Here is a 27,799-nt window from a genome sequence, read left to right as displayed (position 1 = left end):
GCATCAGCAATATATGTTACACCTTACACAAGACTCAGAGTGAGACCTCGTAGCAACATAGGTTTCAAGGAATGTCAGGCCCATAATGCACAACATGATGCTTATAATTCCAAGGAAACTTTTGAATACTCTACTCTTCTGTGATGGTGAAAGGAGTGACGATAAACCTCTGCTTCCTTCAGTAATAATTACAACAGACACTTCCAAGACAGGTTCGGGGGGCACATCTCAACAAATTATTAACAAGGGGTCTCTGGAATCTGCAAGAAATGCAACTTCACATCAATTTTGGAATTACATGCTGTTTAGTACTCAAATCCTTTCTCCCTCAAATTCAAGACTCTGCGATTCAAGTCACCACAAACATTGGCAACATATTATGTAAACAAACAAGGAGCAGCCTGTTCATCACAACTTCTTTGAGAAACAATGAAACTATGTGATTGGTGTATATGTCACAATGTATCTGATTGTATTGCATGCAGCAGGATCTCTCAACCAAGTGGCAGACCAAATCAGTAGAGATTTTTCTCAAATTCACAAATGGTCTTTGAAGAAATCCGTGATTTGGGACATTGTCAATCTTTGAGGATTTCCACCTCAACAACCTCTTAACAATCAGCGTCATTACCAAATGGCTTCACTTGAGTTCAAGAGCAGGGACAGACACTCAAGTCATTGACAGATGTGTTTTTCATCCATCGGGGGACAGAACTGATGTATGCTTTTCTGCGTTTTCCATTAACATTGAAGGTGGTAGAAAAGATCAGACAGGTCTCAGACAAAATAATACTCTTTGCTCCAGCATGGCTGAGACAGCAATGGTACACAGATTTGTTTCTCCTCTCCAAAGGGAAATTCAAACACTTACCTGTGTCACTGGATCTCCTATCATAATGGAAGGAGAGTGTACTCTCCGTCACTACATCTCACTGCCTGGGCGGTAGAACTCTGACAAATTTTGAGAGCTTTCTCTTGAAGTGCAGTGCAGCATGTACTGCTTAGTTCTAGGAAGCAACCTACTAGAAAACATTCTGATCTAAAATGGAAGGGATTTCTACTGTGGGTACCAGATAAGGGTCTTGTTCCAGTATCGGCACCTATTCAGTGTATTTGCTTTTCCTAAAGAATAAGGGATTATCCATTCCATCCCTTAAGTTACGTCTACACTGACAGTGGCGTCCAGAATGGCACTACACATGTAGTTACACACCACAGTGAAATAATAGGGTGCATTCACACTTGTCACGGTGGTCTGTAGCTACCCACCACAATGAAAGGCTCCAGCAGCGGAGAGGCACAAGTAAAGGCCCCAGCAGCTCCCTCTGCAGCAGGGAGGCAGTGGAACACTACACTGCTAAAAATAGCAATGTAGATATGTAGAGAGCCCATGTAGGATTTATACCCTTGTGGGCTTCAGGCATGTAGGGCACTCTGCTCACTTAACCCGTGCCACACCAGCATCTACACTGCTATTTATACCCTTGCTTCAAGGCATGCAGTATCTGTATTCTACACACTGCTGTAAGTATGGACATGCCTTTAGACTGCATTTAACTGCAGTAGCGGCTTTTCACAATCCTGTGGATGGAAAAATCTATATTTTCTCATTATATTGTCCAAAAGTTTTTAAGAGGTCTATTAAGAGTAAGAAGTCCAGTAAGAGACCCTTTTTTTCCATGGGACTTAAGTTTAATGTTAATGTAACTCGTGTCCACCATTTGAACATTTATCAGCTTGTTCTTTATTTCACATTTCCATTAATACAGCCTTCATTATAGCAGTTACATCACCTAGAAGAATTATTGTATTGTATGCCTTGATGGAAGAACCTCCAATTACACTTTTTTATAAAGCTAAAGTAGCATGACCATACGCAAAATGTTTACCGAAAATAATTGCTGATTTTTCAGTGTATTAACCTGCCAGTATTCATTCCAAAACCTCACCCTCATAAGAATGAATCAAAGTTACATTGTTTGGATGCTAAAAGAGTTTGATCTTACTACTTAGATACAACTGAAGAGTTCAGGGCCTTACAAATGATTCATTTCTTAGGCGGATAACTGTAAAGGAAAAACTGTTCCTGCTCAAACTTTATCTAGATGGGGGTCAGACAGTGCACAGAAGGGACTTACAAGAATGTTTCACATTCTTCTACTAGTATTATTAAAACACATTTTACCTGTGCAATTGTGTTCCATTAATTGAAATTTGTAATGCAGCCACATGGAGCTCAATTCATACTTTTACTAAACATTACGCATGTAGCTGGTAGGTCTGATGTGCAATTTGGCAGGGCTGTTCTTCAATCCCCTTTTAATTAAGACACCTTGTCTCACTATCCTTTACAATGTACTCCTGACCAAACTACCCCAACAGTGGAAATATGCAGAGGACACTCAATCAAGAAATGAAGGTTACTTCATGAGGGTAATGAGGGTTCTTCGCAATAGACTCTGCATATTCATATACCCTGTCCTCCTTCCCCTCTTCTGTGGAGACCTAATTGTTCAATACTCTGCATTAGTGATGGAAGGAACTGAGGCAGCAGACGTTGCTACACCTCCTTTTGTGCTTTCAGAACATGTTACAACACTATGGGGAGGGGACAGAAGGGGGCATGTGCATGCACCAGCATTAACATTCTAAGAGGCACTGCTTACAGAAAGTTCCACCATTCAGTGGCACCATTTGGCACATATCCCAGGAGTAGGAATACACAGAGGACACTCGAAGAATCTTAGTTACAAATAAGTAAGCTTCATTTTGAAAACTGGGATGCTACAGTAAATGTCAATTATTCCTATGAGCTACTACAGTCTCACAAAACATAAGCTGAATAATAATATGGTACTTGTCTTTATATGAAAGGAACTGTATAAAAGCTTTTATCTTCACTATCTTAGCTATTAATATGGCAACAATTATTGTACCCAAGGAAAAGAAATACCACTGAGACAATTTATGAGCCTTTAAAAATATCTCAGGCTTTCACTTTTCTTGTACGTGTTAGTTTTTAGTTTTTTCTTGCTTTCGTGGCTTTAATTGAAGTCTAGTTTCTGGTATTAAAATATAGTATATTTTATTAGTACTAAAAGTGCTCTGTACAATACAGACACAAAAATACCTTCCTGTCTGAAAGAGCTTATTGTGTAAATAAGAGGATTGCCCAAGGAAACTCAGTAGTGGAAAACAGAGGCGATTTTTCCTTATTCCCTCCCCTTACCCCAACTGTAATAAACTCTTTTCTTATGGTCACTGTGGAAGAAGTGATTTTTTCCCCCAGGGTCGTGAATGAGGAGAGGGTGGTGGGCGAATGTGTTGGCTTCAAATTGGGCAGGCATTCGGTGCTCTGAGAGCTGGCCACTTCCCCTGACCCCATTGCATCTTGTGCTCAAGAATTGGAACTTTCATTTAAAAAAAAAGAAACAAGGTGTTCCTGTGTTCTTCAGTGTATGTAAAGTGGGACTCAGCTGAAAAGTGACACAGTGATGTCTACAATGGCCATGATAGTTGAGGAATGAATGGCTGTAATGCAGGTCAATGATTGTTGATTCTGCAGCTTGATGATGGCATGTATGTAAATTGCTATGCAGTTATCAACATCATGGCTGATTAAGGCCTCTGAGGGCTGACTCTGTATCCACTGCCTGTAGGAGCTACTGCAAGGGGTAATCACTGTTGCCAACTCTTGTGATTTTTTTCTTGGATCACCAGCTTTCAGCTGGAGCTGCAGCCAGCCTGCAATGGCACCAGAAGATCCAGCCCATTTCCAAATTTCTATCCGGCCTGAGGGTAAAGCCCCCTCTGATTGGTTGCCTTTTTCATTGCCCTGTCTCTCAGGGAAGAGGAACCAAGTAAAGCTGCTGCAGGAATAGCATTGGATGTTTCACCAGTCCAAAAATCACTGGTCAATTGACCAGTCAAATATTGGTCAAACATTTTAAAGCACCAATTTATTAGAACAGTAGAAACAACAACAAAAAACAACACTTTATGGTCTCTGATGAGCTTAGCCTTAGACATACTTATGCCTAATTAATTACAAAAAACACATTACTGAACTGACTTATTTTATCTCAGAAAAATGTGAAATAATGAACTGAAGTTCTAAAAAAGGAAAGAATAACATCACTTTTTTGGCGATGTTAGGTTAACATTTAAATGAACATTATTCAAGACCGAGCAGTTATAAAAGAAAATTTCAATTAAATAAAAACAAATGTAGCAACAATACAAGAAAAAAAGACAGTTTTAAATCCACTTATGCTAGATAGACAACAGGCCAACTCTTCAAGCTGCTCAATGGCTGTGCCTCTTTCCTCGACGTGCTATGGGAGGCTGTTTAATGACTGTGGATCCTTCTCTCCCCCACTCCCTTCTGAGTTAATTTTTGTATGTTTATCTAGTCAGTTTAGATTATAAACTCTTTGAGACAGGGACTGTCTTTTTAACTTGTGTTCTTTGTAAGCTGCCATGTATGCTGGCAAATAAAGATAGAGAGACATAGAATGTTTGTTCTAGAAGATTCCAGACAATCAAGCTGCTTGGCTTTCAGTTAATTCACCTTTTTCCAACAGGTGGCAATAACATGTAATTGTAACACTTTGTGGTTCAACATAGACCAGTAAGGGGTCAAGTCACTGCCTGGCTTATAACCCTGGGTGCTGCTTATGCTGTGCAGATGTGGCTAGGAGCCCTAATACCAGCAGCATGCTCACTGCACAATAGCCTCACCCTGGCTTCCACCAGCCTGGTTACCTCTTGCACAATGCCACCAAGAGTCCTTCCAGCCCTGAGTTTCCCCAAAACTGTCTCCTTTGTAGCGTCCAGTCCCTCTCACTAGAACACTCATAAAACATTATCAAATTTGCTGCTCCTTTAAAGAGCCAATATGCAACCCCAGCCTGTTAGTCCATAGGATTTCACACTGTCATGACCGGGTTGTGAGCAGTCTGACCTATGGTCCAAGCAGGAGCTGAGAGTCTAGCCTGGCCAGAGTCCAGGAGGTCAGAATCCAAGACAGGCCAGAGGGCAAACCGAGAAACAGGAGTCAGGTGGCAGACAGGGTCAAGTTACCAGGAGTTCAGGAGCAGATATTGCAGGGGAAACAGTCTTGAGCAGGGAGGACCCAGTTGCGTGGACAACTTCCTCTTCTTGTGCTGGGTTTATATAGCAACTGTGAACCAGTCAGGACCCCCCGCTGTTCTGCCAATTGGATTCCAGGACTAGCGTCCTCTGTCAGGGTTCAGCTTCTATTCTGGCTACTGTAGGCGGTCACTGGGTGGCAAGTTGGGACTTGCTAGTGCCTAAGAGCAATGTAGACCAGCATTCAAAACCTGACATCTTTTCTGTTTGAAACACTAGGCTTAGGTGGTTGTGTAATAAAACAAGATTAAGTTTATTAACAAAGAACAGATTAGTAGTGATGGGATGTTTAACATAGTGAATGCCAGTGACAATGAGGTAGGATCAGAGACTAAAATAGGGAAAGACCAAGTTAAAAATTATTTAGACAAGTTAGATATTTTCAAGTCACTAGGGTATGATGAAATATACCCTAGAATACCCAAGGAGCTGACTGAGGGGATATCTGAGCCATTAGCGATTATCTTCAAAAGTCATGGAAGACAGGAGAGATTCCAGAGGACCAGAAAAGGACAAATATAGTGCCAATCTATAAAAGAGGGGACTAAGGACAACCCGGGGAATTAGTCCAGTCAGCTCAACTTTAGTACCCAGAAAGATAATGGAGCAAAAAATTAAGCTATCAATTTGCAAACACCTAGAAGATGAATAAGGTGATAAGTAACAGTCAGCATGGATTTGTCAAGAACAAATCATATCAAATCAACCTAGTAGCTTTCTTTGACAGGGTAACAAGTCTTGTGGTTGGGGGGAAGTGGTAAATGTGATATTTCTTGACTTTAGTAAGGCTCTTGTTACTGTCTTGCATGACCTTCTCATAAACAAACTAGGGAACTACACCCTAGCTAGAGCTACTATAAGGTGGGTACATAATTGGTTGGAAAACCATTCCCAGAGAGTAATTATCAGTGGTTGACAGCCAAGTTGGAAGGGCATATTGAGTGGGAGGCTGAGAGCTCAGTTCTGGGTCCAGTTCTGTTCAATACCTTCATCAGTGATTTAGATAATGCCATAGGGAGTACACTTATAAAGTTTGCGGACGATACCAAGCTGGGAGGGGTTGCAAGTGCTTTGAAGGATAGGATTAAAATTCCAAATGATCAGGACAAATTGGAGAAATGGTCTGAAGTAAATAGGATGAAACTGAATAAGGACAAATGCAAAGTACTCCACTTAGGAAGGAACAATCAGCTGCACACATACAAAATGGGAAATGACTGCCTAGGAAGGAGTACTGTGGAAAGGGACCTGGGGATCATAGTGGATCACAACCTAAATATGAGTCAACAGTGTAACACTGTTGCAAAGAACATGAATATCATTCTGGGATGTATTAGCAGGACTGTTGTAAGCAAGATGCAAGAAGTGATTCTTCCACTCTACTCTGCACTGATACGGCCTCAACTGGAGTATTGTGCCCAGTTCTGGGTGCCACATTTTAGGAAAGATGTGGACAAACTGGAAAAAATCCAGAGAAGAGCAATAAGAATTATTAAAGTGGGGCTGTCAATCGCAGTTAAACTTAAGCAATTAACTGAAAACAAATTAACTCGATTTAACTGGAGTGCAGTTATGTTAAAAAAAAAATTCTACATTTATAAGTTGCACTTTCACGATAAAGAGATTGCACTACAGTACTTGTATGAGTTGAACTGAAAAATACTATTTTATCTTTTTGACAGTGCAAATATTTGTAATAAAAATAGTAGTATAAAGTGAGCACTGTACACTTTGTACTCTGTGTTGTATTTGAAATCAATATATTTGTAAACGTAGAAAACACCCCAAAATATTTAAATAAATGGTATTGTTGCCGGCACCCAGTGCCGAGAGGCTGAACAACAGCTTGAGTTGGTTCGCTACCCGGTGTGCTACAACCAATAATCACAACGGGGTGGAGAAGCAGAAAAGTTTATTTGAAGCTTCAAAAAGGTACAGGGAGATTTGAATCTCAAATCCTGTACACAGAGCAGGAAGTTACACAGGCTTTTATGCATCCTTTTTCCCAGCATACTTATCCAATAGCAAGTTGCCCTAAGTATCCATATAGCCAGCCAATCCAGTTCCCAGCTAGTTCCCTGGTTCTCTGTATCATTTGTTAAACTATACATAAAGCTGCTTTATTCAGCATTGTTCTTCCATATCTCCCCTGTGTGGCCTTGCTTAGTTTCAGGCAGTCTGACTCTGCAACATATTGTTGCAGATTCTCAGCATAACTGCTGTGTGTGCCTCCAGGCCGGGGGGCCAAGGACACTTGGGCCTAGTACGCAGAGCTGCTGCGAGTGCCTCCAGGCGGGGGGGGGGGGCCAAGGACACCTGGGCCTAGTGCGAGGGGGCTTCATCGACACTCGTGGTCTTCCATCCCCTCGAGTTACCTAGTGGCCATGCCCCAGTGTTCCCAACAGTATTCTATTATTGTTTAACAGTGTGATTCAAACTGTGATTAATCACAATTTTTTTTAATCTCACAATTAATCATGATTAATTGTTTGACAGCCCTAAATTAAAGGTCTAGAAAACCTTTTCAATCTTCTCTGAGGGAAGATTGAAAAAAATTGGGTTTGTTTAGTCTGGAAAAGAGAAGACTGAGAGGGGACATAACAGTTTTCAAGTACATAAAAGGTTACAAGGAGGAGAGCAGTAAATTGTTCTCCTTAACCTCTGAGGATAGGACAAGAAGCAATGGGCTTAAATTGCAGCAAGGGCAGTTTACGTTTGACATTAGGAAAAACTTCCTGTCAGGGTAGTTAAGCACTGGAATAAATTGCCTAAGGAAGTTATGGAATCTCCATCATGGCAGATTTTTAAGAACAGGTTAGGCAAACACCTGTCAGGGATGGTCTAGATAATACTTAGTCCTGCCATGAATACAGGGGACTGGACTAGAGGACCTCTTGAAGTCCCCTCCAGTCCTATGATTCTATTTAAGTGATACCAAGTACAGTAGACCCTCAAAGAGACGAACATCAAAGTTACGGACTTATCGGTTAACTCAGGGGTGGCCAACTTGAGCCTGAGGAGGAGCCAGAATTTACCAATGAACATTGCCACAGAGCCACAGTAATATGTCAGCAGCCCCCCTCCCCCACTACCTCCTTCCAGCCCTGAGTGCCTCCTGCCCACCGGCAGCCCCGCCAATCAGCACCTCCCCCTACCTCCCCATGCCTCCCGCAGTCAGCTGTTTTGTAGTGCGCAGGAGGCTCTGGTGGGGAGGGGGGAAGAGCGAGGGCATGGCAGGCTTGGGAGAAGGGGTGGAGTGGTGGCAGGACCTGGGACAGAGCAGGGGGTTGAGCAGTGAGCATCCCACAGCACACTGGAAAGTTAGCATCTGTAGCTCCAGCCTCAGAGTCATTGCCTATGCAAGGAGCCGCATATTAACCTCTGAAGAGCCGCACGAGGCTCCGGAGCCACAGGCTGGCCACCCCTGGGTTAACTGGGTACCGTATGGACCCAGAAGTAATCAATCAGGCAGTAGTGGTGACAAAAAAACAAAATTGCAAATACTATATTGCCTGGGAGCTTTAGCCCTGTGTCTCAGGGCTTCAGCCACGGGGGTGGGAGGTGTTGGGGCTGTAGCTGCAGATGGGGGGGCAGGCCTTCTGATGGGGCGGGTTCTGACCCTCGGGAGCAACGTGGCTCAGAACTTTAGAACCTGGGGTGTGTGCGCTGGGGCTTGGGGCTTCAGCCCTGCAGGGGGCACTGGGGCTCAGGGCTTTAGCTACAAGGGGAGTGCCAGTTTCAGCCCCAGTGCTCCCCCCGCATAGCTAAAGCCCGGCACTCCAGAGCCCCCTGCTGAAACCGGGAGTGGAGCCAGGGGGAGCCCTGGTGCCGCCCACAGGTCAGAAGCCGGGAACAGAGTTTCAGGGCTGAAGCCTCGGTGCCCTCAGGTCTAAAGCCCTGGTGCTCCCGCAGGGCAGAAACCCTTCCCCTTTGCCCAGAGCCTTGACCCCCATGGCTGCAGCCCCAACACTCCCCCACACCCTCCCCGGCTGAAGTCCATAACGTCTTGTTCAGAATTATGGAACAATTCAGTTACGCACAATGTCCATTCCCAAGGTGTCCATAACTCTGAAGTTCTACTTTAGAGTAAATGGGATACAAATGGTTACAACTAAACAAAAGTAAAGATATGTTTCTAATAGTAAAACCTCACCTAGCAACTACAGTCTTTTGTTCAAGTAGATTTCTCCACAGTCCTTCTTCCAGCATGGCTGGCCAGTCCTTAGCCAGGGTCCAATACCCAGAACCCAAAGCAGTTGGTTTCTGTCTCCTCACTTGAAGGATGTCAAAATGGCTCTCTCTCTCTCTCTGCTTATATCTCCCAAAGTTCAATAACCTTGCTTCAGGAGATAGGAAGGTTTTCTGGAGCTGCTGCTTCCATCCCTTGTAGAGAGTGTTAAGTGGCCCTCCCCCGCACAGGTTTCCCAGATGGTGTTGTCTACCTTGCACGTTAATGTAATTTCATTGTCTCTTCTTGCTTAATTTATACTGGAGACACGTTCAAGCAGGTGGAATCACATTCCTTTTTCTAGGATAGGGCGATTTAAACCCTGACTGCCAAACACCTTTTAAGAACATGTTTTCAGCACATTTTTTCATGTCACCTGTACATACACCATGCAGTAATATTAATGATCAGCACGTTGCCAGTTCACATATGATACCTTTGAAGATACAGATGATGACAACAGTGAATTGGGGTACTTGAGCTGGTCAGGGCAACTGAGGCTCATGGTTACACACCAGAAGCCCCTTGTCCTCTTGTACTGGGGTGCTCTTAGGTCACAGTAATAAAGTGAGTGATTGTCAAGGTTCCTTCCCCACTCAAACTCTAGGGTACAGATGTGGGGACCTGCATGAAAGACCCCATAAGCTTATTCTTACCAGCTTAGGTTAAAAGCTGCCACCACCAAGCGTTTAAACAAAGAACAGGGAAAGAGCCCACTTGGAGATGTCTTCCCCCAAAATATCCCCCCAAGCCCTACACCCCCTTTCCTGGGGACGGCTTGATAAGAATCCTCACCAATTTGTACAGGTGAACACAGACCCAAACCCTTGGATCTTAAGAACAATGAAAAAAGCAATCAGGTTCTTAAAAGAAGAATTTTAATTAAAGAAAAAGTAAAAGAATCACCTCTGTAAAATCAGGATAGTAAATACCTTACAGGGTAATCAGATTCAAAACATAGAGAATCCCTCTAGGCAAAACCGTAAGTTACAAAAAGACACAAAAACAGGAATATACATTCCATTCAGCACAACTTATTTTATCAGCCATTTAAACAAAACAGAATCTAACGCATATCTAACTAGATTGCTTACTAACTCTTTACAGGAGTTCTGACCTGCATTCCTGCTCTGGTCCCGGCAAAAGCATCACACAGACAGAGAGGACCCTTTGTCGTCGTCCGTCCCCCCCCCCCGCCCAGCTTTGAAAGTATCTTGTCTCCTCATTGGTCATTTTGGTCAGGTACCAGCGAGGTTATCTTAGGTTCTTAACCCTTTACAGGTGAAAGGATTTTTCCTCTGGCCAGAAGGGATTTAAAGGTGGTTAGCCTTCCCTTTATGACAGTGACCATTTAAGTAGAATTCCTAACAGATGGCACCACAAAGCGATCAGAAAGATCGGCCACCACCTACATCAGGGCATGCGTGCTGGAATATTTGACAATATTTGACTGTAGGCAAATAGGCAGTCAATTGAAATTATCTGATCTGTCATGGTATAGCTACACTGCAGTGTAAGCCTGGGCTCAGAGTCAGGCTTTAACCCAACCCCCCCACCCCCCTTCCATCTACACACAATTCTGTCTGACTTGGCCTTGGCCCCAGCAGCCCACAGAGTGGGTGGATTTGACCCCAGGTCCCATTGGAACTTGGCCCAAATGCCTTCATTTTGCACTGGGGACACAGCTCAAGCCTGGGCCCCCAGACTTGGGCCCTGACAATCTACCAGCGCTATCCCACAAACTCATGGCCTGGTGTTCTCTGTCCATTCTATCCCAAGAGTAGCCCATCAACTTCCAGGAAATGGAAGCAGCTCCCCTTGTTCAAGTACGGTAGATTAGCATTTAACCCTTCCATTTTATTCTGACCACTGAGCTGCAAACACAGTGAATCTTCTCCTGTGTTTACAATGGCTACTGACCAGAAGAAATTCTTTGCAAAATGCGCTGCTTCCTGGTCACAGGATCACAGCCAAATTTTGGTGAATCTCTGGTGTGAGGTGAGCAAAAAGTTTGATTTTTAGTAAGAGTACCAGGAATGACTAAGTGTACTAGGAAATACTGAAGAAACTGGCAGTATTGGGAATTCTCTGGACCCATGACCAGTGCAGGGAGAGGATTAAGTGGCTCATGATCACCTACCAAAAAGCCAGGGATGAGAACCACGCCTCTGGGATCTCACAGTCACCCTTCTCCTTTTCTGAGGAATTTGACCAGTTGCAGGGTACTGCACTGAGCATGGAGCCAACAGTGCTTCACAATGGCCTGATCAACTGGGATGACAGCCTTCTGACCCCAGAATCCAGTTTAGGACCAGCGGGGAGCCAGAAAATGCTGGATCAGGGTAGCGAAGTGACTCTGGTACTGGAAGAGGTCCCGGTCCTGAGGTCTTGCCACTGAAGCAGCTCCAGTACAGCCTGGGTCTTTACTTAGAGGAACTTTTTGATGCTCCCCTTTACTCCCCAAGGAGCAGTCTGCCACAGAACCAGGAGCGGAAATGGAAGTGATGGAACACCCCCTAGAGCCTTGTAAGATTCTGGCTCCATAATTGTTTTTATTAATGTAGGAACAGAAGTGGTTTCCAGATTATGAACCAATGCAAAAGTTATTACTAGTCACTGGCAGCAGAAGGTATCCACTAATGGTGGATTGTATAGCAGTGTCTTGGTGACCCCCCATCCCCACCTCACATGGAATTAAATATGGAGACCAGGAAGCACAAACAGTGAAACAAGCATTTAAAAATTAAGGTTTACTCGAAACTCCCACAGTCTTCCTAAAATGTGCCAGGATGTTAAAAATAAGAACCTTATATTGCCTTTTCTGTTAGCACGCTGCTCTGCACTAACACAATGGTGTAACAAGCTGGCCGTAAACAGTGAACTGTCTGAGGGGGAAGTTGACATGTAGTCCATTTACAAGTGTAGTCTATTTAAGCTAAATGTAGTCCAGGTAGTACATGGGTACAAAATCATTTGTCTGAAATAAGGCTGGGGAGGTGTATGCAGTTCAGAAATGTGCTGGGATGGAGGTTTGCTGTGCAGTTCTTTCCAAGTTCATATTAGCATGTGTACTTGCATACAGTCAATAAAAGGCTGTATCACAAGCCATGGGGAGGCAGTAATCCATGCAGATGGTAACAGAGCCTCCTGTTGATTTCCTCATGAATGAAGCCCTAATCCTGGGTGTTGATAGCCATAAACCTTTCCCAGATTGGTATCACATGTCAGGGAACAGCATATTTTCCAGTGCCACCTCAGGAACTGACCAGCCCACTCCACTCATACATGAGTTGTTCAGTCACCATAAATTTGAATACTTCAGTGGGATGCACACTTGCCACTGGAAGCTTGGAATAAAATCTCTTTGCCATGCAAGAACCACAAGAATTGTTATGTTCTCTAAAAAGTGGAACGTCTGAAAGGATAGAGAAGGCTTATGTACTATGCTGCAGTCACCTCCCTTTTCCAAAAGCAGTCTGTAATTTTTAAACAAAATTGTGACTTTTGACTTACCATTCTCCATATATTCTTTTCACTGCAATTAATCCAGCTGTGTCCCTAGAGCTTCGACAATCTGAAGCGTTCTCACAATATACTGAAGTTCAATTTTACAAAGTATAATTTTTTTGTCCCTTGAAATTCCACAAAGATTTTTTTTTTTTTTTTTTTGTGCTCATGCACTGAATCATTTGAGAAGTACTGAGACAATAATTTTCTGTTTCATGTCAGCTTGCAGGGACCGTCACAGGCTATTGTACCTTGGCAGTTTGCACAAGTTCCAGCTGAACCTTCGGTCTCAGTATCATAACTGACTGGTCCAAGAGGAAGTTTTTCCATCATGAACTTATGCTTGAAAACCTGGACAAAGCCAACAATGCTACAGAGGATTCACGGCAAGTGGAGAAGCAATCGGAAAGGCACAGGCAGGGTGCAGAGCTCCAGAACAGAACTGTAGCATTAGATCAGACACTTGCATTGTAGTTCCTGGAACAGGAACGTTGGTATACAGAGGAGGACCGAGCACAGCAGAAAGCCTTGTTTGAATGGCTGCTTTTGCTAATGGCCATTAGTGCAGGCTTCTGCTGCATCTGCACCGTGGCCTGATTCCCCTCCACAGTAACATGCACCACATAACAGGAACATATTCGACAATTCCATAGTTGGGTGGCTCATGCAACTGCGATTTAGCAGCAGCTGGACACGGCAAGTCTACCCCAGTTTACTTGTACCCCTATGGTAACCCCTTCACCTCCTGAATACTTCCATCCCCATGCATGCCCCTTTCCTCTTGCAGTCTGCCACCCCACTGCACACCTCCACACTTGTGCAGTGCAGCAGTGCCAAGTGCATGATAATCGCTGAATAAAAAGAAAGGAGAACATGTTAGCGGACATGCAAAATTAATGGATTTTTGTGGTGGCACTATTTAATGTTTGGTTCGTGCTCTTTGTGGTGTTGGTGTATTACAACTGTTTCTGTGCTCTAGTGACAGCTGGTCCTGCCTGGCAATGCTCTAATATTGTTATTTTTGTAATTCAAGTAAAGGCTTTTTTATTTTATTAAGAAAGTTTGTCATCACTACATCACATCTTATAATGTGAATTCTGAATAATAAAGATAAACATGGGGTAAGGCACAACAGGTACGTTGCATCTAAACACAATTTCTCAAAATATATATGCACATTAATCAATAATGTAAATGCACTGTTTCCCCACACATTACATTGTCATGTCATCCAAAATAAAAATTCAGGACAATCAATACCTCCCCCTACTCATTCTGTACGTTGACAGTACAACCCATCCCCTATCCCCATTTCATTACGTGATAGCACCTCATTTACTGTAAACAATGCTGTAGAAAAACTTTCATAGAAGTATTATTCTCCATCTTCCATTGGTCCATCCATGTTCACAACATGGGAGCACAGAGCACCCCTGATTTCTGTTGTTCGGGTGCATCCTGCCCCAGATGTGATAGGTGCAGTTCTCATTGAGTATACCAATTCAGCAATCCACTACTGTCATAGGTCCATTCAGTGGTAAAGGGCTCATCTTTGGCTTCACAAAGATTGCAAAGGGCACAGCAAGTCACAAAAATGCAGACAGTATTGATGACAGTGGAATCCAAATGGGTTTGTAGACAACGCCAGAAGGATTTCAATCTGCCAAACTCACATTCAATCACCATTCTACACCTGCTTAGAGTGCAATTAAATCTTCTTTTGCCAAGCTCTCTGAGATCAGGATATGGTTCCATCAGCCAAGGCAAAAGGGGTTACACTGGGGGACCCAAGCTAAAAAATTCTTAACCTAGGGTCACCAATGAGTGTGGACACGCAAGCCCTGGGCTTTCAAACCCAGAGTTCATGAACTCAAATCCCAGTAACCCAGGTCTTACACTGCAGTGTAGCGATACCCTCAATTGACCAGCCTGCCAAGCCTATGAAGGAGGTGGACAGAGCGCTTCACCCTCAGGAGTTGTCATAAATATAAGGGGAAGGGTAAACCCCTTTAAAATCCCTCCTGGCCAGAGGAAATCTCCTCTCACCTGTAAAGGGTTAAGAAGCTAAAGGTAACCTCGCTGGCACCTGACCAAAATGACCAATGAGGAGACAAGATACTTTCAAAAGCTGGGAGGAGGGAGAGAAACAAAGGGTATGTGTGTCTGTCTATATTGTGTCTTTGCCGAGGATAGACCAGGAATGAAGCCTTAGAACTTTTAGTAAGTAATCTAGCTAGGTACGTGTTAGATTATGATTTCTTTAAATGGCTGAGAAAAGAATTGTGCTGAATAGAATAACTATTTCTGTCTGTGTATCTTTTTTGTAACTTAAGGTTTTTTGCCTAGAGGGATTCTCTATGTTTTGAATCTAATTACCCTGTAAGGTATCTACCATCCTGACTTTACAGGGGGGATCTTTTTTTTTATTTCTATTTACTTCTATTTCTATTAAAAGTCTTTTTGTAAGAAAACTGAATGCTTTTTCATTGTTCTCAGATCCAAGGGTTTGGGTCTGTGGTCACCTATGCAAATTGGTGAGGCTTTTTATCCAACATTTCCCTGGAAAGGGGGGGTGCAAGTGTTGGGAGGATTGTTCATCGTTCTTAAGATCCAAGGGTCTGGGTCTGTAGTCACCTAGGCAAATTGGTGAGGCTTTTTACCAAACCTTGTCCAGGAAGTGGGGTGCAAGGTTTTGGGAAGTATTTTGGGGGGAAAGACGTGTCCAAACAGCTCTTCCCCAGTAACCAGTATTTGTTTGGTGGTGGTAGCGGCCAATCCAAGGACAAAAGGGTGGAATATTTTGTACCTTGGGGAAGTTTTGACCTAAGCTGGTAAAGATAAGCTTAGGAGGTTTTTCTTTCATGCAGGTCCCCACATCTGTACCCTAGAGTTCAGAGTGGGGGAGGAACCTTGACAGGAGTCAACATCATTCTTGCAGGAATGGAATGAACACAACAGCCAGAATGAGTCAGACCAGTGGTTCATCTAGCCACGCATACTGTCTTTTGTCAGTAGCCAACAACAGATGCTTCAAAAGGAATGAATAAAACAAGGCAATCATCAAGTGATACATCCCCGTCATCCAGTTCCAGCACCTGGCAGTCAGAGGTGTAGGGACACCTAGCGCACGGAGTTGCATCACTGACCACCTTGGCTAATAGCCACTAATGAACCTATCCACCATGAATTTATCTAATTCTTTTTTTAATCCAGTTATAATTTTGGCCTTCACAACATCCGCTGGCAATGAGGTCCATAGGTTGACGGTGCACTGTGTGAAGAAGTACTTCCTTTTGTTTGCTTTAAACCTGCTGCCTAATTTCATTGGGTGACCCTTGGTTCTTGTACTATGTGAAGGGGTAAATAACACTTCCTTATTCACTTTCTCCACACCATTCATGATTTTATAGACTGCTATCATCATATCCTCCCTTGGCTGTCTCTTTTCCAAAAAGCTGAATAGTCCCAATTTTTGTTCTCTCTCCTCTTATACAAGCTATTCTATACCCTTAATAATTTTTGTTCTGAACATTTTCCATTTCCATTTTTTTTAAATGGGGTGACCAGAACAGCGTGCAGTATTCAAGTATTCCCAATGCTTCCGAATATTCTTTTAGCTTTTTGACTGCTGCTGCACAGTGAGCAGATGTTTTCAGAGAACTATCCACAGTGACTCCAAGATCTCTTTCTTGAGTGGTAACAGCTCATTTAGACCCCATCACTTTTTAAGTATAGTCGGCATTATATTTTCCAGTGTGTATTACTCTGCATTTATCAACATTGAACTTCATCTGCCATTTTTTTGCCCACTCACCCAGTTTGTGAGATCCCTTTGTAACTTTTCATAGCGTGCTTTAGACTTAACTATCTTAATTTTGTATCATCAACAAACTCTGCCTTCTCACAGTTTACCCCTTTTTCTAGATCAAGCAGGAAGAGCCCAGCAGCTCAGGGTAACTGTTCCCTTCCCCCCGACGCACAACCAACAGGACAGCTCCTAAACCCTTCCCCCAGCTTGGTACTGGTAGGGTGAAAGTCCCAGGAGGGGCATGGGGGGAGAAGGGGGCAGGATTGGCTGGTGTAACCAGGCCCTCTCACCAGTACTCTTTTACTGTTTTCTTATGCTCACCTATCTGCTGCATGCATCTGTTTTCTCATCTTGGACTGTAAGCTCTTTGAGGCAGGGCCTGTGACTTTGTTCTGTTTGTACAGCACCTAGCACAATGCGGTCTTCATCTATGACTGGTCCTCCTCAGTGGCACTACAGGACTACTGATAATAGTGCTTAATTTGGGGGTTCAAGGCAGAGTCAATTGCTGGCCAGCGAGATGCGGGGGACAGGTAGGAAAACTCCTGCAGCAAGAGTCAAAACGCGCCTCACGGGGGCAGGCACCGGCAGCAGACCACTTGTTTAGTTTTAAGCTGGACCATCCTGCCTCTTTATGGTTGGTCCCCTGCCCAGTCGTAAGACAAAATGAAACGTGACTTTGTCTGTCATCACCAGCAGCGACCACCACTGCCACCACTCCGGCAGCTGCAGGGCAGCACACGCTCCCAAGCGGCGCCCTGCAGGGCCTCGCACGCGCCACCCCAGCGGTGGAGCGCCCTTGCTGCTCCGGCGCTCCGCCCGCTCGCTTCTGTGGGTGACGCTGCCATCAACACCCAGGAGAGGCGGTTCAAATAATAAGAGCGAGAGCGAGATCCCCCGCGGCTCCCAGGCCCAGCTCATGGCTTCCGGCGGCCTGCAGGGGTGATTTGGTTATAAATCCCAAGGGGTCATCACAGGGGAGGCCACAGCTCAGCCCCCGGCCAAGCTGGCCTTCTCTGCCGAGGGACTGGAAGGAGTTCCCGTCCCCAGGCTGGCGGCCACAGCGAAGTCGAACCGGCCGACGGCCGTTAGGAGAGAATGACCCGCGCCCGCCCACCACCTCCCTCGCCCCTCCACAGCTCACCCCCAGGGGCGGAGCTTGTTGCCGGGCGCGCTCGCGAGGCCGCGCGAGGCCCCCCAGGCCAAGCTACCGCCATTTTGGCTGCTGTGCGGAGCAGCTTCCGCCGTCGTGAAATAAACAAGGGGGCGGAGGGAGCGAAAGGACGGAGCTGGAGTCAGAGCCGAAGCCGAAGCGGGAAGCTTGTTTGGTTGGCCGGGGGGGGGACGCTGCTTGCCAGAGCTGCTGATGCGGCGGGAGCGGAGGCGCCAGTGTGGCCTGGGCCCGGGTTAGCGTGAAGCGCAGCAGGGAGCCGCCGCCAGGTGAGGGGCTGGGGCCCTGAGGGGAGAGGCTGACGGGCCGGCGATGGGAGGAGGGGTGATGGAGCTGTCTTTTCTCCCAACTGCCCAGACGCTGCCCGGTGCCGGGCAGCGTGAGTCCGCACAGAGCGGAGACCCAGTGCTTGGCGCGGCGCAGCTCGGGCGGCCCGGCCCCCGCGGGGCTCGCTGTCAGTCCGTCCGTGCTGCCTGCAGCCGGGGGGCGCTTGGCCGTACCTAACACGCGCATCCCGGTGATGCACACGGGCACCTGGGGGGCGGCCAGCCCGGCTAGAAGCGCCGTTGGGGCGGCGGAGGGGGAGTATTTTCCAAGTAATAATTGTGGCGCCAGGTTAATTGTTGTAAGCGAGCTGGGGCAGGGCTGCTTATTTGCAAAGCATCCCGTGCACTGATGTTGCTCCCTCTTGAAGAACAGCAGTAAACTTCCCCGGCTGTAGTTGTAGGTGCTCTAATGACTGCTTGTCGCGGCCCCAGACGTTTCCACACCAGACCTTGTTCTGTTTCTCTTCCACGCACTCTTAATGCTTCATCCCAAACGCAGGCACAACAAGCCCGCTCAGCATCTGTTCGGTTTGTTCATGTGAAGGAAGTAGGCTTGCATTAAAACGTTGACTATCATTGGTCGGCTTGTATTGTGTCTGTGCCTTTCTCAACACTCAAAACTTGAACGTTAAACAACGTCTGCTTTATTTCTCATCTGAATTAATGACTGAACTGCCTAATTGCTTTCGAGTGTGATTTGCATTGCAAGCAAGTTATTGTAGCATATGCCCAGACTTGGCGTTTGGGAAAATCGCAGGTACCAAATAAACTAATCTGTATTGAGAAATCTCTTGAGAAAATATCTTGATGAATCAGATAAGCAGAAAAGTATTAAGTGAAGCTAAATCTCTTCTATAGTGGCACTTTGTTATGACTGGTTTTACACTGTATATCTTTTTCAGCCAAGTTCATTACAGGCTATGATTTGGAAAGAACTTGTCAGTAACATATTGTGTCCTAGGCAAGCTGGAGAGTATTATTAGTAGGGTTTGTTTGGTACTTTAAGCATATGGAAAATGTTCATCTGTTAATGTCTGATCAAATGATGACACCCATGTTGTGATTTTTTTTTTTCATCGTGAAAATGTCTGCTGTGTCCAGTGTTGCCTTTCACTGTTTGCTGTTGTTTGTAATTGTTTCAGGATTCAGTATGGTGAAATGTTTGGTATTTCAGAAACACAAGGCCAAGTTTGGTTAATTACCTGACTGAATTTATTTTTTTCTTAAATTTGGTCTGCAGGACGAATGGCCTCGTTTTCCTTAATGGCATCCACTTTGGATCTTTTCTGTGGACAAATGACACTTAAGAACTTTTTTTTTTTCTTTAAATTTATTGGTGGAACTGGTCTCAGTATTGCAGCCTACACTTTTAAAAAAAAATCCTGATATCTTAATCATGTGTAAAATAAAAATTATATCTGTTCCTACATTCTGTTGCAAAAAATATGCTTTTAATGAACTGTGTGCTCAAGTGCAAAAAGTTCCATAATATAGTACTTTTGAAGTCTAATCAGGATTACTGTCTATGTTCAGTTCTGTGTGCACCATAGATGTCAGTAATTGAGCGTTTTCAGAATTTAATTTTGTTTCTTTTCGCCACTCCTGTCTGTGGCAAATAGATTCATAGATACTAAGGTCAGAAGGGATCGTTATGATCATCTAGTCCGACCTCCTGCACAACGCAGGCCACGGAATCTCACCCAACCACTCCTGCGATAAACCTCTCACCTATGTCTGAGCTATTGAAGTTCTCAAATCGTGGTTTAAAGACTTCAAGGAGCAGAGAATCTTCCAGCAAGTGACCCATGCCCCATGCTTCAGAGGAAGGCGAAAAACCTCCAGGGCCTCTTCCAATCTGCCCTGGAGGAACATTCCTTCCAGACCCCAAATATGGCGATCAGCTAAACCCTGAGCATATGGGCAAGATTCACCTGCCAGATACTACAGAAAATTCTTTCCTGGGTAACTCAGATCCCACCCCATCTAACATCCCATCACAGGCCATTGGGCCTATTTACCATGAATATTTAAAGATCAGTTAATTACCAACATCATGTTATCCCATCATAGCATCTCCTCCATAAACTTATCGAGTTTAATCTTAAAGCCAGATAGGTCTTTTGCCCCCACTGCTTTCCTTGGAAGGCTATTCCAAAACTTCACTCCTCTGAGGGTTAGAAACCTTCATCTAATTTCAAGTCTAAACTTCCCAATGACCAGTTTATATCCATTTGTTCTTGTGTCCACATTGGTACTGAGCTTAAATAATTCCTCTCCCTCTCCGGTATTTATCCCTCTGATATATTTATAGAGAGCAATCGTATCTCCCCTCAACCTTCTTTTAGTTAGGCTAAACAAGCCAAGCTCTTTGAGTCTCCTTTCATAAGACAGATTTTCCATTCCTCGGATCATCCTAGTAGCCCTTCTCTGGACCTGTTCCAGTTTGAATTCATCCTTCTTAAACATGGGAGACCAGAACTGCACACAGTATTCCAGGTGAGATCTCACCAGTCCCTTGTATAACGGTACTAAAACCTCCGTATCCTTACTGGAAATACCTCGCCTGATGCATCCGAAGACCGCATTAGCTTTTTTCACGGCCATATCACATTGGCGGCTCAAAGTCATCCTATGATCACCTAATACTCCCAAGGCCCTTCTCCTCCTCCGTTACTTCTAATTGATGTGTCCCCAGCTTATAACTAAAATTCTTGTTATTAATCCCTAAATGCATGACCTCACACTTCTCACTATTAAATTTCATCCTATTACTATTACTCCAGTTTACAAGGTCATCCAGATCCTCCTGTAGGGTATCCCTGTCCTTCTCTAAATTAGCAATACCTCCCAGCTTTGTACCATCAGCAAACTTTATTAGCACACTCCCGCTTTTTGTGCCGAGGTCAGTAATAAAAAGATTAAATAAGATTGGTCCCAAAACTGATCCCTGAGGAACTCCACTGGTAACCTCCCTCCAGCCTGAGAGTTCACCTTTCAGTAGGACCCGCTGTAGTCTCCCTGTTAATCAATTCCTTATCCACCTTTCAATTTTCATATTGATCCCCATCTTTTCCAATTTAGCTAATAATTCCCCATGTGGCACGGTATCAAATGCCTTACTGAAATCTAGGTAAATTAGATCCACTGCGTTTCCTTTGTCTAAAAAATCTGTTACTTTCTCAAAGAAGGAGATCAGGTTGGTTTGGCACGATCTACCTTTTGTAAAACCATGTTGTATTTTGTCCCATTTACCATTGACTTCAATGTCCTTAACTACCTCTACTGAGCAGATTATATAGAGAATGTGATGGATTGCCTGAAGTGTGTCTGGTAATCTAGTAGAAATGCCCTGTTGACTGTGTGATGCTTCTGTGGCAGTTAATCTAACCTTGATTGGACCTGAATTTTAATTAACCTGCCTATACAGTTGCAGAATGCACCCAATCCATAGAGGAGCAAAAACTGGCAAATACATTATTCATTACTATGCTGGGCCCTTAGCTTTCTATTTGTATAGAGGAAGCAATCTGCAGCTTGGTCAGAAATTTCAGATGAATAGCCTATTGCAGCACAGTAGTAATGACTTTCTGCACACTTATGTTCATGAGTTTATGGATCATTGTGGAGAAATTAAATAAGTGTAAACACATTCTCATGCAGCAGTGCTTTATCAAAATAAGCTTGTGTTGTGAATGCTACCAATTCTGGGATAGAACAGGGATACTGAAAGGATAAGGACATGGAAATGCAACTTGTCAGTATATGTTCAAATAGAGCATCTGACCATGCTTTCTCTCTGTTACTTTGACTCATGCTCAAAAATAACTTTGTGAACAATATGGTTGTGATGGGGAGGGGAGAATAGCTAGGAAATGTAGTTAAGGGAGCAATGAATATTCCTTACCATATTTTACTTTATGCATCCTTTTGTGCTATCTAGCAACTATATCTGTGATAAATGTTTCACTTTTTTTTGTCAGCTATAATGCTATTTTTTTATAATGCAGTTAGCTGAAACATTTAGCAAATGAAAGCTTGTTGGGAATTGCACAAGTAACTTTCCAAGCTTCAAACTGACAATATATTATTGACCTTAAATTAACCATAGTACCTGAATATTCATTTTCTGAATGAAGATGTCTGTCTTTTTACAGAAAGTTTGGGGGGTTTTAGGTTATAAATACCAAGTTCTTCCTGTAGGACTGCCCCAGTATTTGGAGGACTGGGAATGAGATATTATACAGGCCATGTCAATTTATTGTGATCTCATGTTCCGAGTCTTTGAAAAACTGCTGAAGTCAGGACTTGACGTTTGTGACAAATTCTTGGTTTTTTCTTTCTTTTTTTAATTTCATTATGCTATCTTAATACATCAGAGCACTAAAGTAAAAGTAAAGGATTAATGGGCACAAACTGTTTTAATTTTGGTTTTGAAGCTGACATCTGTAACTCATAAAAACATCCTAAATGTTATCTTCATTTTAAAATGGGTTTACAAAATCTGACCCTAAATTTTATCCCTGTCCATAACTTATTTTCCCCCATAATAGGCAAAGCAAGGTAGAACTTGCAGAACACCATGTTTTAAAAGAAATGCATACTGTTGAGAATTGGGTACCTGTTTGCCATATCACATCTATTCAACTTAATAGAATAACATTTTGAATATCTAATTAGAATGTAAACTGTGGTGCTCATCCAGATGTTTAGCCCAAGAATTAAACTTCACTAATATTCATGAAATGTAGCTGTTTAGAAGTTAGCACTAATTGGCACCTTCGTAGTCTCAGCAAAGAAGGTGCCAATTGAATGGACCTGGAACCAAAACTATTTTTTTCACCCCAAAATGTGATGGTCAAGTCAGGATTGAGACTCATTGATGTGGGAGGGGATGTGCAATAGCAAGAGCAATAGCTCTTGCTGATAAAGTGTCTCTTACAGAGTCTGAGGAAGAGTGCACACATAATGTCTTCGTGCTAATAGTGAGACAGGAAGTGCTACTGGCTATTCACAAAATAGTGAAATTGGCTATCAAACCCAGAATTAAACAATCTGAAAAGAGTTTTTTCTCTAATCTTTTGGTTACATTAATCTTAAATTTTACTTGTAGCAGTGGAAGGTACAATGCTTTCATATGTTAAGATAATATCCAAGATGACTTCTCTTCCAGACTTACGAAAGAAACACCCTTAGGTAGCATAGAAATAAGCTGTCACAGGGTTGATAGCTCCTATTTTGAAAAAAATTCAGTTTCACCTTAGCGTTTTCCACATTTTTCAGTTTTGACTTGACGTTGATGTAGCAAGAGGAAACTTCTCTTGTGAAAATTCTATCCTGTGATGTGTATTTTCATGGTGCCTGGGGCCAGGACCCCTTTGTGCTGTAGGTACTTAATGTCTCTATATTCTGTGGATGTATGGAGAGTAATACATTTTTTTTTATTTTGATAGAATGAAACGAGGAAGGAAAAATAGTGAGGCCAACAATAGCTCATCAGAGGAGGAGATTGGAGGAGAATCTAAGAAACAGAAGATTGCAGATGAAGAATCCACTGAGATCTCTCCAAGTCCTGATTGGGGTAACCTCCTTCCAGACATTATTCTGCAGGTGTTTCAGTACCTGCCTCTTCTTGATCGTGCTCATGCCTCCCAAGTCTGCCGAAGATGGAATCAGGTGTTTCATATGCCTGATCTCTGGAGATGTTTTGAGTTTGAACTGAATCAACCAGCTACATCTTATTTGAGGGCTACGCATCCTGAGCTTATCAATCAAATTATTAAAAGGCATTCCAATCATCTACAGTATGTTAGCTTCAAGGTAACATCTTTTACATTCTTATGTTTGAAAATGAGTAATTAAAAAAATTGATTTGCATTTCAAATAAGGTTTGAAATTGAACAAGTTTACTGCAGTTCTATTAAATTTAGACAATTCTTAAAACTCCTTTTTATTTGTATATGACATGGCTGAAGATAACAAAATTGTATTTCTTGAATACTCCAAGATAGCTTTCACAGTCTTGATAGCTTTCCTAGTTATCCGGATAAATTTCATAGTATGAGTTGTAAGAGATTTCACTTATCCAAGGAGCAATAATTGGAAAAAAAAGTAGAATTATTGATTAAGTGAACAATGACTATACATACTTGGGAACAAAGCATTTTAACATAATGACATGTTTCCTAATTCACTTAGAAAAACAACTTCCATTTTAAAAGCCTGTAAGTGCAAAGTTAAAAGACCATCCTAATCATGAGTATTGTCAGTATAAAGTGATATGAGTAGTTGTGATTTTTATGTATCTCCTTTCTTCAGAATGTTTCCTTGTAGAACAAAGGAACTTAATGAGTGGAAAGGGATTAATAACAAAGTACATACTGACTTTTCAAATGAAAGGTGTAGTGGTATTACAGGGAGGAGGTTATTTGGTGTGGAGAATTGGCAAGGTGTGGTTAGTGGATTTTTCAGAATATGTATCTTTTTCTCATTTTCCCCCATATTGTCTGGCCTGCAGCCACAGAAAATCACACTTGGGTTCCTGCACATAGTGTTTCTTCTGGGACCTATCCGAAGCAGGAAGTGCTGTGAACAGTAGCAGAGATATTGACCTGTTGAGGTGGATGACTAGATGAACGGGGCAAGGAAGAAGCATATGACAGAGCGTGAAAAAGAGGGTGGCTGAAACAGAAAGAAAAATGTATACAGAAGGGAAAATGAGAATGGAAAAAGGAAGAGACTGAAATAGGTGATGTGGTGGTAAAATGCAAAAATGAGTGGGAAAGACTGGCAGAAAAGGTGTCAAGAATGAAATATAAAAAGAAGGGGAAGATCTAGAAATGGGAGAGGTGAATCAGAAACAGAGGAATTACTTAGAGCTAGTTGACACTGAAACCTTATATTATCATGGCTAAGTCTGAGATGTGTGCAAAGTCCACCTCCCTGAGACATAGCAACGCTGACCAAAACTCCACTGGGTCAATGGAAGAATTCTTCCATCAGACTAGCTACCGTTCTCGGGGAGGTGGATTAACTACAGCTATGGGAGAATCCCCTGCTGTTGCTGTAGTGAGTGTATACGCGGCAGCATTACAGCAGTGCCACTGTAGGTTATGTCTACACTATGACTTTTGTTGGTGTAACTTATGTTTTTCAGGGTGTGGAAAAAACACCCTGGTGAGCACCATAAGTTACACCAACAGAAGTGCTGGTGTGAACAGTGCTATGTCGACGGGAGAGCTTCTCCTGCCAACATACCTCCCTGAGCAGCGTTAGCTGTTTTTATTATGTCGATGGGAGAGCTCTCTCCTGTTGGCATAGAGCAGCTAAATGAGCAATCTCACAGTGGCGCAGCTGCAGCAGTACAGCTGTGCTGCTGTAAGCTTGCTAGTGTAGATGTGGCCTAAGAGTGCAGCCTTTAGTCTTAGGATGGACATACTATCTACCCAGAAGACTAGCTGGATTGGTAGCCACAAGAAACTCAAATCTTTTGCCTAAAAGGGCATCTGGATGTGTTTGTGTAGTTTGCTCCCCCTCCTTTCCTTCTGTCCACACAAATTAAATTAAAAACTTGGCACTGAGTAAATTTTGATCTAGATTGGGATAGTAACCAAAACATCCAAACACCCAACTCGGCTCAGTTCAATATTTGCAGTTTCTGCTGTGGTATATGAATTGCAACGTAGCACAGTTCCAAGTCAAAATTGTGATGTATTGGCAGAGTACCAGAAGGAAACTTGCTCAGTCTTTGGCTATGTATCCCTGTTCTAGCCTGTATAACAAATTTATCACTACATATTTGCTCTGTAGTTCATCACCAAAATGGCAATTAGTAGCCACTTGAATTTGAGTTTAATGTAAATGTGGAAAAGCAAAGGCCAGTGTTTTAACTTGCGCCACTAATGTATTCCCAGATTATGATGATTTTACCTCTTGAGAGCCCAAGCTCTGAATCCTTGGGAGATGCTGTTTTTCTTGCCTGCCTGCATTCCTTCTAACTAAGGCTAAGGAGACTTAAGGAAGACTAGTTAGCCACACACACTGTACCTGTTGGACTGTGTTTGTGGCTGTGCCTGAGGTAAAGACCACTAATAGTCAAACAGTGAATGCAGAAGGGTCATCTAAGTGGTATTCCAAAAAACAAAAATGTGAGATTAGTTGGAAAACTAGACAACTGGTGATTGGAGTAGTTGCATTTTCAACAGACTTAAGAAAAAAAAATTAATAATAATAAAAAAGTAGGCAATTCCTGCTTAGTTTTCTGTTGTGTATCAATCTTGTCTGGCAACCCCTGGCTATATCTATTCTAGGCGTTTCCGATTTAGAGGTTGCCAAGCAGTCATTCTGAGTTAAAGGGACATTGGCTCAAATTTCTTGAAATTGACTAATTTTTAAAAAGTACCGTATGTGATATACAACCTTTAAATAGCACATGCTCATTTTATTAAAATATTCCGATAAAAATCTAATAAGAGCTTTTTTTGCTTCTCTAGCTATTTTTACAAGGTTATTGTATCGAACTGAATAACACTACCAAAAAATATTCAGGTCTCTCTCTTCTTCCCCCTTCCCTCTGTTTACATGCTGCTGTGCTATCTGGTTTTATGGTTACTTTCCCAGACCGTATACAGGAGTTCTTCTGAGAGTCGTGTATTGGGCATTAGCATCCTCACAGGAAGTGCAGTTAACTATCAGCAAAAATAAAGTAGTTATTTTTCTCTCTAACTTTAACTTTAGAAGGTACAAAATCTTCAGACAAAAATGTAGGGTTTCAAATGGACTGTGGAGGTGGTTGTTAATGTTTAGAAATACAATTAAGATCTCAACTCTTTTTCACTACTGTCTTAAACCAGATTTGCTGTTTAGTATTCTTTTCACCTTCAAATATCTGAACTAATAGTGAACTAATCTGCATTCAACTCACTTGGGTTCCCAATTTTGTTTTGATGAACTACTGAATGTATTATAAAAATGTAAAGAAAAAGCAGTAATAAAAAATACCCATAAATTTAACAAGAAATGATCACCTAGTTGGACCTGTCAACCCCTATCCCTGCCTTCACTTCATAAGTCTATTTTAAGGGTAATTTAAACAGGGGAACCGGGGAAAGCACAACATGGCTTGGAGTCCCTTCACTTTCCCCCTTCTAAATTGATTTCTTTCTGCTTAGAACCCTTCTACTAAACTTCTGCTGTGGCAATTGGCAGGTGATTTGTGTCCAGCTGTATGGCTGGAAGCTACCTGGGCCAGTGAGAAGTACCTGCTTCTCTTTATCCAAGACCATAGTCTCTGTGTAGAAGTACCTTATTCCATTTCCCTCTCACTCTGCCTTTTGGATGCACCATGTCTCACATCACTCTTTATGGAGCAGCTGCATCCCATACAGGACAGACTTGCAATAACCAGTACATCCCCATGTCGATATGCAAGCAAGTTACATACAGTAACTTTAAGTGTAGTGCTAGTCCAAAAAGTGACATGATTAAAAAATAGTACATTCTTCTCAACAGAACTGCTTCTGTGTGTACTTGCTCATTTTTCGTTGACTAAAAATGGGTTGGGCAATAATTTAGTCAATTAGTCAATCAAACATTCTGATCAGATATTTTAA

At 42.9% G+C, this 27,799-nt stretch overlaps 1 protein-coding gene across 4 annotated transcripts in view; it reads left to right on the top strand.

The window, feature by feature from the left end:
• The first annotated feature begins 17,207 nt into the window (after nucleotides 1-17,207).
• Nucleotides 17,208-27,799, top strand: part of FBXL3 (F-box and leucine rich repeat protein 3) — a 38,358-nt gene continuing 27,766 nt past the window's right edge. Inside the window, exons 1-2 of one of the 4 annotated variants that reach the window (XM_043534184.1) lie at nucleotides 17,208-17,227; nucleotides 23,642-24,008. In XM_043534184.1, coding sequence (XP_043390119.1) covers nucleotides 23,643-24,008 — 366 coding nt within the window. In that variant the 5' untranslated portion in view covers nucleotides 17,208-17,227; nucleotide 23,642. Of the gene's footprint in view, nucleotides 17,228-17,393; nucleotides 18,135-19,999; nucleotides 20,019-23,641; nucleotides 24,009-27,799 lie in introns of those variants that run through there. The other 3 variants (XM_007058165.4, XM_037895445.2, XM_043534189.1) reach the window with 3 other exon arrangements.

Source organism: Chelonia mydas, chromosome 1 (assembly GCF_015237465.2).
Source record: "Chelonia mydas isolate rCheMyd1 chromosome 1, rCheMyd1.pri.v2, whole genome shotgun sequence".
Lineage (NCBI taxonomy): Eukaryota > Metazoa > Chordata > Testudines > Cheloniidae > Chelonia > Chelonia mydas.
Note: the sequence above shows the minus strand (reverse complement) of the source record. Positions and strands in the feature narration are given on the sequence as shown.